General features: G+C 53.4%; 1 protein-coding gene across 1 annotated transcript in view; it reads right to left on the bottom strand.

Annotated features, from left to right (window-relative positions):
- Positions 1-960: 960 nt before the first annotated feature.
- Positions 961-10,310, bottom strand: part of LOC132503223 (uncharacterized protein DDB_G0271670-like) — a 14,653-nt gene continuing 5,303 nt past the window's right edge. The window contains exons 6-7 of the mRNA XM_060119641.1: positions 2,156-2,348; positions 961-1,016 (exon numbers count right to left, since the gene is read on the bottom strand). Coding sequence (XP_059975624.1) covers positions 961-1,016; positions 2,156-2,348 — 249 coding nt within the window. The remainder of the gene's footprint in view (positions 1,017-2,155; positions 2,349-10,310) is intronic.

Here is a 10,310-nt window from a genome sequence, read left to right on the forward strand (position 1 = left end):
CTCCCCATCCCAGGGGCGGTCTTCCTCTGCACATCCCGTGGACGCCTGCTGGAACGGCAGCTCCTATTTGCAGTAGGAGCCCCTTCCTTTGCAGGTGGACAGACCCATTACCTTGGAGCAGCCCCTCGGGGTGTGGGAAGGACTCACTTAGGGGGCCTCTCTGGTGATGGGAATGTAAGTACGCGGGCTCCCGAGGCGCAGGGGGTGGGCAGGACAGCACCGCCTCCAGGGACGTGGTAACAGATGCACGGAGCCAGGATCTTGGAGAAGGGGCGTGCGAGGGAGTGTGGAGGGCTGTTCGGGGGGAACGTGCACCAATGGGCCCATTTTCCAGACTTGGAATCTTTTTAGCAATTTGCCAAGATAACCTGTTTTGGGAAGCTTGAATGAGAAGACGTAGAGAAAGCCCGTGAAAGCAAACGCATCTTGCTGGACAAACGCACAGGCGAGCCCGTCAGGGGTCGGACACGGGGGGCTTCATTGTGCTTTTGTCGCTGCTTCCCCACCAGCCAAAGATGCGCCCCCCCACCCCGCCCTGCCCCCCAGACCCTGCGCCCCCGGGGGGTTGCAGAGCCATGCCTTGTATATGTTGGTTTGCTTCTGACCACTTTCTTTGAGACTCTAGGTTATCACACATCCTCTGGTGGGACGTGTTTTCCAAAGATGGCGGCAACAGTATCTCCTTGTATCAGGCTCTGTGGCTGCTCTAACAAAGTACCACAGACTGAGCAGCTTAAACGACAGACATGTATAGTCTCTCTCAGTTCTGCAGGCTGGAAGTCTGACGTGCAGGTGTCTGCAGGGCCGGTTTCTCCTGAGGCCTCTCTCCTTGGCGTGTAGACGGCCATCGTCTCCCCATGTCCTCACAAGATTGTCCCCGTGTCCGAGTCCCTTCTCATAAGGACACTTATTAGAAGTGTACAGAAGTTATGTTGTATTAGGGCCCACCTTACAAAGACCCTACTTCCGAATCAGGTCACAGCTGACGTACTGGGGTAGGACTCCATCGTATTTTTCTGGGGGACACAAACAACGTTCCATTTCCCATGCTCCCATTGAGAGGTGGGGTCCCTGTCCCCTCCCTGGGTAGAAGTGATGTCACATGACTTCTGGGGTCAGGTCATAAAGGTGATGCTTCTCCCTGAGGTGTCTGTTCTCGGAACCTGACCTCCATGCTGTGAGGAAGCCCAAACGGCCTGCAGAGAGGCCACGTGGGGGCAAACTGAGCCAACAGCCGGCACCAGCTCACGGGCCCCCCAGTCCACGCCAAGCCGCCCCAGCTGGTGCCTCGTGGGACAGAGATGACCCTTCCCTACCAATCTATACCCAAATGTATGTTTCTGAACAAAGTAGATGGTTGCTGCTGTTTTATGCCATTAAGTGATTTGTTAGTTATGCAGCAACAGATGCAACCCCGAGTAAGTGATTCGAAACCCCCAAGGAGGCCTCAGGTGGGGAGTTGGGGGGGGGGACCTGGAGCTTGGATGACAGGGGACAGGGTTCCTTCCAGCACACTGGCTGGCCAGAGTGGGAATCTCCTTAGCTTCCTTCCAAACTAGCATGGCACCATGGTTTGGGGCCAACTGGCTGAGCCACAATACAAAGCCCAGGTGAGGCCCCCTCAGAGTCTCTGCAGGTCTGGACCAGCAGCCCACGGTGTCCATGGGACCGTGCAGGACCAGCGATCAACAGCGCCATCTTGTGGCACTAGGCATGCATCCCACTGACTTCTCTGCCCGTCCAGCACTTGGAAACAGGGCTTGTTCCTTTGAACTGACACCCCCATCACTATGGTTTCAGGTGGCAGGGAAAGCCTCCAGGGAGATGCACTGGACTTACTGTGACCACAGTGAGTCATACGTCAATCCTAACTGACAGAAACTCAGTTCAACCTGGATCCAGCCCCAAAGGGCTCGTGTAACTGAAGATTGAAGGACAGACAGAGCTTCAGGCCTAGCTTTATCCAGGTGCTGAATCCATGCTGTCAGGAGTCTTCTGTCTCCAGCTCCCAGCTCTGCCCTCTCTTGGGTGGGCTTCATCGCCAGGCCGGCTCTCGCCATGAGGTGGCCCCTGGAGGTCTCTCTCCCTTTCTCTCTCTCTCCTGCGCTCGCACTCTCTCAATAGCTGCAGCAAGGATCCTAGGGTTGCGTCTGACCTTGCCTGGCTGGGTCATGTCTTCTTTCCTGAACCAGTCCCTGGGCCGGGGGTGGAATGTGCTGATTGGCCAGGACCCGATCCTGGAAGCAGATAATGAGGTCAACCTCGCCCACAGCTGGGTACCGAGAGCGGCGGGGGACTCCCCCAAGGGAAGCTGTGTTGCTGGCACCCCGCAGGAGGGGCACTGGATTCTGAGCGGGCAGAACACAGGTGTCTATTTCACAAGGAGTGAGTCAGGTGTGTGACGGATGGTTAGCTGGAAACAACAGGAAGACGTGTCACTTTCTGTGCCCTAGGCTGATAGACGGTCAGCGCTGTTACCTGTGTCGGGAAACGGGGCTTCCTGACTCCGCGTGTCAGATGCAGGAGAGTGCCCCGACACCTCTGCCCGTCTCTTCTCCTTCCCCAGGCTTTGGCCCCGTTGCGGTGGGACCAGGCCCTCCTGCGTGTCTGCCGGGGGCTCCGGCTTATACTACAGATGACAGTGTCCCCAGGAAAGCCCTTGGGCCCCCCCTCCTCCTTTGCCCTTCATGTCAGCCAAGGAACAGAAGAGGTCAGGAGATGGGAGGAGACGGTGATTCTGCTTCACGGCCACAGGGGCTCCTTGGCTGAGCTGTGCCTGGCAGCGTATTCATTAGACCAGGCACAGCCTCCTAGTTGCTTAATTATGGGCTTCATTAAAAGGGAAGATCAATAACCAGGATAATAAAAGCTCAAAGATAATGGAAACGATTAAACTGCTTTGTCCTAGGTAACATAAAAGGATACATCTGTCTAATGAACCCTTCCTTGAAGCCAAGCTTCCTGGCTCTTCCATATGGACAACTTGGGTTGAATCAAAAATGATCATATATCCAGTGCAGCGTCAAGACCACAGACAGAAGCTTCAGGAAGGGTAACATGCCCACTCTCACAATTTCCCTGATTTGGGTGTGAATCCCTTGTTTGGCGACCAACCGCTATGGAAGGAACCACAGAGAGCCTGTCTGTGTCATGTATGTCTGCGTGGCCTGTGTCTGCCTTTTTATCATTCATTCATTCAACAAACACTTGTATTCAGAAGATACAGTGGTGGGTGGGGATGGATATTTTGGTTTTCAGGGGGCCTTCCAGTCTAGCAGGAGAGACAAACACTAATCAAATAACCACATGATTACATTTCTGTAAACTTTGGTAAGTGCTCTGAAAGAAAGCCTATGGGACTACAAAGAGAAAAGCAGGAGATCCTGACATTCTGGGAGGGAGGCTAAGATTGGAAAGCTGAGCAGCAGTTAAGTTGATGGAAGGGAAACAGATGAGGCAGAGGGAACAGCACGTGCAAAGGCCCTGAGGCAGGAAAGGGCCTGGCACATCCAAGGAATCACACGAGGACCAGGTGATTAGAACACAGTGAGAAGGGAGAAGAGACGAGAGGTGAGGTGGGGGCAGCAGGTCTGGACCCCTGGGGCCTTGGGGACAACAGCAAGGACTTGAGTATTATCCTCAAAGCAATAGGGGTTACTGGGACTGTGGGAGCAGAAGCAAACGCACCAAGCCGAGGTCCCGGGAGGCCAGAGCATGGGAGACACATTCAGCTGAGCCTCAAGGTGAATTCTCAAGAACACTGGGCTCGCAGAAGCGCTGCTGCTTCTCCATCCACAGGGATGACTCTCCGGAAGATGTGACGGCAGGAACCGCTGAACTTGAGCGATTCTGCTGGTGGGGAGGGAGGTGGAGGTGTGAGCCTGGGAAGACTCCTCACCCAATGGCCACACCTGGGTGAACTACCTGCCTGAACACCCAGCGACCCACGGCTCCCTTGGCACCTGCTAAACAAACACAGGTGCTTTCTCATGAAGCAGGTCACTGGGTTACCTGAGAGGAGGGAGACAGAACTTGACAGGCTCTCATGGACCCAAATCATCACCCAGTGGGAAGCAGGGCCCCAGAGAGGGCAGCCCAGGAAGAGAAGGTTTGGTCTGGAGAGAGGTTTTGTCCACCAGCAGCTGGACAGAGCTCAGGCCGAGGTGACAGCTGGGTGGGACCCGTGTTCCACGCCAAGCCCTCGGGAGCCCTGAGCTCTGGGCTGTCACACATCTGGGGGGTGACCGGTGCTGAGATGACTGTTGTCTGGCTTACCTGTGTCCAGTGGGCCATTTCTCAGGCCGGCCCTGACTTGTCCAAGATCTGTAAGGGCCGGGCATGTCTCCCAGCACTCTCTCCTTCCTTCGTTAGATGTGTCTGCTCTGTCTCTGCCCGTGTTGTTCTAAGGATGGCTCTCCACCAGGTGTGTCTCCCACCTGGGAAGGGAGGACGTGGTGCTGGACCTCTCCCTGGGTGAGCCCGGCATCACCGTCATCACAGCTGATTGGCCAGAATGTGTCATGTGGCCATACCTTGCTGCAAGGGAAGCTGGGAAATGTAGTCTTTATCTGGGTTCTGTTACCAGGTGGGGGTCTGAGAGGAGACATTTGGAGAATGAACAGCTCTCAGACTTTGCTACAGAGCCCAGCCGTATGGAGTGTGGGTCTGGGGGCTTGGCATGGAGGAAGCCGGGGGTGGGGGAGACAGCTGGCGAAGGAAACCAGAGAACCCAGGCCCCGAAGCTCTGGTCTCCATCTCCCAGGAGCTTCCCTCCATTCTTCCCTGAGTTAGACTTCATGAGGTAACACATGCTGCTTCCAATTAAGTGAGTTCAGGCTGGGTTTCCACCTCTTACCAGCAAGAGTCTGGATGGCATGTGGGCCAGAGGGTCAGCCTGGAGCTGAGGCTCCACGCTCTCCCCGTGACCCAGCAACCTCCCCCCCCCTCCCCCTCCCCCAGCCTGATGTCTCTGAGAGGCTTGGGCTCCACCCAGGCTGCCGCGTGGGACCCCCAGGGTGGCTCCTGCCGGCCTGTGCCGCGCTCACCCCTCACAAAAGGCCCTTTAGGTGGCCCTCACCTGGTACCTTCCTCTGCACCAACCGGGCACTCAAAGCCACACAGCTGGCGGTGCCCCACCTCTCAGAGCACCTTCTGTTCTAGAATCCCCAGGGTTTCTCCTCTGTGGGGAGAGTGTTTGGCAAAGGCTTTTCTTTCTTTCTTTTCTTCTTTTTTGGTTTGTGTTTTAAAGGGCTGAAAGCAAGCTGTTATGTGTCACTGGAACATATGAAAGGAAGCACATATTTTCCACACACAGTTGCTCCCAATCTCAGGCCCCAGGAAAGCAAAGTTTCAGAAAGTGAACACCAGCGGATCCGAGGCGGAACGTTCCAGATGGCGGGGCTGAATTGGTGGAGCTGGCTCCCTCGGAAGCTGGACCGTTCCCCGCTGAACAGAAGCCGCCTGAGTCACTCTCTGCAGTGGCTGGGAAACTCCCGCTTCTCTTCTTCCTTTTCTCCAAATGTCTCCCCAAGAGTCCAACAAAAGCAGGGAAGGACCATGAGACTCAAGTCCAACCACCAGTATTTCTGTCTCCTGGGGGCGGAAGTGAAATGTGGGTGCCTGGGACAGGGCGGTTCTTCCCATGGAGGACGTGAGATTGAGAGCAGGTGGGCCACAGAAGGCTCCTGGCTGGATTCCCACAAGGCAGACTCATGCATGAACATCAGGGACAGACCAGGTTTCCAAAATTCCATCCGTCCAGGGGCCGCTCTGTTGGTGGGGACCGTAGACCCACTAACTTCTTCCAGCCCATCTAGTTTTCCTGTGACCACAGCTGAGATGGTTCCAAAGTCCTCGGAGTTCTGGTGGCTCCAGGGCACCCAAAGGGTGGGGTACATGAAAGATATTGCCTGCCATAACAGTAAACAAAGGATGTTGCAGCCATCAAGCCATCACTTTACTCCCTGACTGTGAGCCCTGAGGGAACTCAGGCTAGAAAGGATGCCCCCCATCTAGCAGTCACCTGCTGCAGCCGCCCCCACCCCTGACAGTGCACCCTGAGGGGACTCAGGATGGGAAAACACAGGACATTGGCCCCAGAGAGCTGAGGTGCACATCAAAGGAATGACTTCAGTGAGTCCAGACTCTGGCATCTTCCCATATGTAGAAAAGCACTAAATCCCTTAACTTGAGGTATCTGGTTTTCTCTAATCAACAGTAATCTTTTGATGTTCCAACTACCTGGTCTTTGTTGCAAAAACTCCTACGTATCCTGGTGCCCCCCCCCCCCCCGCCTCTTTGGAGCAGTCTCAGAATTATTTGAGAGTTCTGTCTCCTGGGCTTGAGTCCTCAGGTTTGTCTGCTAAATAAAACATACTCTCAACTCTTAGGCTGTGAATTTTTTCGGTCGACAGTAGGGCATGGGTTCTCCGTCTGCTTTTAAACACGTGGGGAGATCACATGGTCATTGTACATTACAGACCGACAGAAGCAGCTGTGTGTTCTAAAGCTACTTTTATATAAGATTGAGAGTATTTAAATGATGAAATGTCAATGGTGCATGTCGAGGATTGTTCCCATTGTTATTTTTACTGGTGGCAGATTCAAGGCATTGAGTGGGGTGGTGGGAGGGATCTGAGGACCCTCGGCAGCATCGCCAGGCCAGACTTCAGGAATTCTTGGGGATGGGCCTGGCTCCAAACGGCATGAGGGGGTCCCTCCGCGAGCGTGTGTAGGTCTCACTTCAGGTCACCAGACTAACTGAAAGGACTTCAGGTAAATCCAGCGTTTCATCACACACAATAGAGAAGAAAGAACGCCGTCTGTAGAAGAAGTCTGTGTTTTCAGGTTCCTTTGACTTTGAGTGATGGAAAATCGACTTGAACTGACTTTGGCAAAGGAGGGATGTGCTGCAGGCAGTCTCGGGGACGCAAGGCTGGGGCAGATGGCAGGGCTTGGCTCTCCCATGCCTGAGCCTCGAGTCTTGGGGCTTTCAGCTCAGCTCCATCACACCGGGGTCCCCCTCCCAGGAAGAATGGGCTAACAGCCCCAGTCCCAGCGCCCTCAGGGTCTAAAGCCTCACTCTATTCCCCCTGTGGAATAAAAACCTCCAAGGGCAGGACTTGGGCTGGGTTGGGTCAATCTGCATGGATTATGTGTGGAAGTGGAGGCCACCCTTGGAGCCATTTGGTGGGACAGAGGGAGGTCCCCAAGGGAAGCGGGTGGGTGGGCTGTGCTTGTGTCCAACATCTGTTCTGCCCCACGACCCTCCCCTGTGCCTGCATCCGCTGGCTCAGGCACCACGGTCTTTCCTGGAACCAGCCAAGAGTGCCCCCAGGTTTCTCCAATGACAGCCTCCTTGTTGGCGTGCAGGTGCCCTTTCTCCATTCATGACTCTGATTGAGCTGAAGGGTCAGTATGCTTCAGCCTGGACAAATAGAGCTCATGTCTCCCTGCACATGTGACCCCTCCAGAGACAAGGAATCTGGGGTGACGACCCCTGCTGGGCTTGGCCAGACACTTCCATCCCCACAGAGGTGAGCTTGGCCGAACTGGAGCCAGTGTAGAGGGGCTGTGCTGGGAGAGACATGCATTCCTGGTGCTGGTTTTTGGATCCCTGATCAAGCTGTGCCTGAACCCTGCCTGTCTCTCACTTCATAGTTACAGGAGCTCATAAATTCCATCTACTCTGCTCAAGCCCCTCTGAGTTGGGTTTTCTGTTATTTGCCACAGATAAAGTCCTGACCAACCCACCAAATAGTGCCTCAGAGCATTATATCAGCAAATGTAAAATATGCTAGCTGCTGGTAGAGATATATTATGAAATTTCAAAATCTCAGAAAAATATTTACTTTCTACAATAAAAAGCTCATGTCTCTATATGTACAATGGAATATCACTCAGCCGTAAAAATGAATGAAATAATACCATTTGCATCAACATGGATAGACCTAGAGATTATCATCTAAGTGAAGTAAATCAGAAAGAGAAAGACAAATACCATATGATATCACTTATATGTGGAATCTAAAAGATGACAAAAATGAACTTATCTATGAAACAGAAACAGACTCACAGACATACAAAACAAACTTATGGTTACCAAAGGGGAAAGGGGATAGGGGAGGGATAAATTAGGAGTTTGGGATTAGCGGTGCACACTACTGTATATAAAATAGATAAACAACAAGGTCCTACTGTACAGCACAGGAAACTGTATTCAATATCCTGTAATAAAACATAATGGGAAAGAATATGACAAATATATGTGGGTATATCTATCTATCTATATATATCTGAATCACTTTGTTGAATACCAGAAACTAACACAACATTGTAAATCAACTCTATTTCAATTAAAAAAAAAAAACCCCAAAAAGCTCATGTCATTATTCAGTGTAGGTCCTCAGGGTCAGTGACCCAGGCCCCTCTCGTGTCTTGCAGCTCTGTCCTCTGAGCCTCTGAATCCTCTCCATTCAGCCAGCGGTGGGGACAGAGCCAGGATCATCAGGTCCGGGCCTGGAAGGGAAGCCCATCATCTCCGCTCACACATCATTGGTCAGAACTCTGTCACATGGCTACACCTGACAGCAGGGGAGTCTGGGAAATGTAGTCCAGCTGTATGTCCAGGTAGACGAGGAGAGAAGGCAGGCTCTGCCCAGCTTTGCTGCTGATCAGCCTGTCTGTGGGTTTGCTCCTTGCCTTATGCCGAACTGATGCTCAGAGCTGGGCCACACCCCCTGCTCCCTCTCCAGCCTGGGTGTCGAGCTGACCGGCCCCAAATTTCTCACTATTCAGCCTATATTATGTAGCATTCCTCACCTGGGACCCTTGTTAGATTGACAGAGGCACGTGGAAGGTTCTGAGAAAATCTGGTCACGTTTTTGTGGAAACATTCAAGGCACGTAGCAAAGGGAAGCTGTTCCCACTGATAAGCTAATAGATCAAATATTTCTAAGTGGAGCAGCAGAAGCAGCCCTGGCTGCATTATCGAGGCCGTTCAGGGCTGCCTGGGGAGGGAGAGAAGCTTAGCAAAGTCATTTCAGAGCCCGGGCTGCTTCCTGATGACAAGTCGGGATTCCTGTTTTAATCATTGCTTGTCCAGCAGGGCCCAGACTCACCGCCCCAGGGGGAAGCCAGCTTTAGAAGCCAGTTTGCAGCAATTCTGTCTCTTTCTCTGGACTGGTCTGGAAAACATGAAATGATAATAATCAGAATCACACAGCATTCTAAGCGAGTCCCAAGCCCACTCCTGGACCCGCTTTTCACATCTATCCATTTACGTATTCCTATTACTGCTCGCTTCCTGGTTCCTTCCTGAGCTCGCTTGGGGAGAGGCAGGGAAGGAAGCGTTTGGACCCACGGCATCGTCGGAACTGCTAGGCGTGGGGATACTGGCAGGAGGAGAGGAGAGTTAAGTGCATCTACTTGAGGAAGGGTTCCTGTGGGGAGGAATGTGCGGTGCTTGTTCAGTCACTGTCCCTGATCCCCTCTGGCCTCTCTCCCGCCAGGACACAGAGTCTAGTACTGGGGGCCGTGGGGAGGCGTGTGGAGGAGAGGGGAGGGAAGGAGAGGGGGTCCTGGGCATTTGACGGGCTGGGGGAAAGGATGGGGACCCTCGGTTCTTGGCCTGGGGACTCAGGGCATGGCAGCTAGGGGTCTGGGGGGTCTGACTAATGGTGCAATGAGAGGGTCAGTCCACCTGTGCTCTTTTCACGTCGGTTTCTAATTATTTGCCGCGTCTGTACGCCGGTCAGTCTCTTGGTGCCAGTTTCACCTATGAAATTATTGGAATCTCCACCTTATTTATCCACTGGGGCAATTGGAGCCTCCAAGGAAACAAGTTCTGCAGTGAAAGCCCCCATAACACATCTTGTCCTGCACACGTGTGTCTCAGGTGATGGCTGTTGTGGCCAGTGCGTGTGGACTGTGTGTGGGAAGAAGGTCCAAACTCTCTCTCTTTCACCCTTTCGCCTTCAGATTTTACAGAGGAGAAAATCTGACGCTTGTCTGTGGGAACAGTACTTCTGAAACAACAAGAAAAATAGTACCTGGGGGACCACGGCCATCTGACATGGTAACGTGGTCAGCTTGAGCTGAGCGGAGCATGGCCAAGCAGGGGAGTCAGGAGGTGAGGGCACAGGTGTCCTGCCCGAAAGCTCCACTCGCCTGGGGTTGTGACTCTGAGGTCTTGGGTCTCAGCACGACTCCCTGGGGCAGAGGCACGGACGTGGTTCTGTGATGCCTCTAGGGATGTGTCAGGGTGTCTGGGGGGCCACCAACCCTTCCCAGCCTTAACTCCCTCCCAAGGA

Source organism: Mesoplodon densirostris, chromosome 15 (genome assembly GCF_025265405.1).
Source record: "Mesoplodon densirostris isolate mMesDen1 chromosome 15, mMesDen1 primary haplotype, whole genome shotgun sequence".
Taxonomy (NCBI): Eukaryota; Metazoa; Chordata; class Mammalia; order Artiodactyla; family Ziphiidae; genus Mesoplodon; species Mesoplodon densirostris.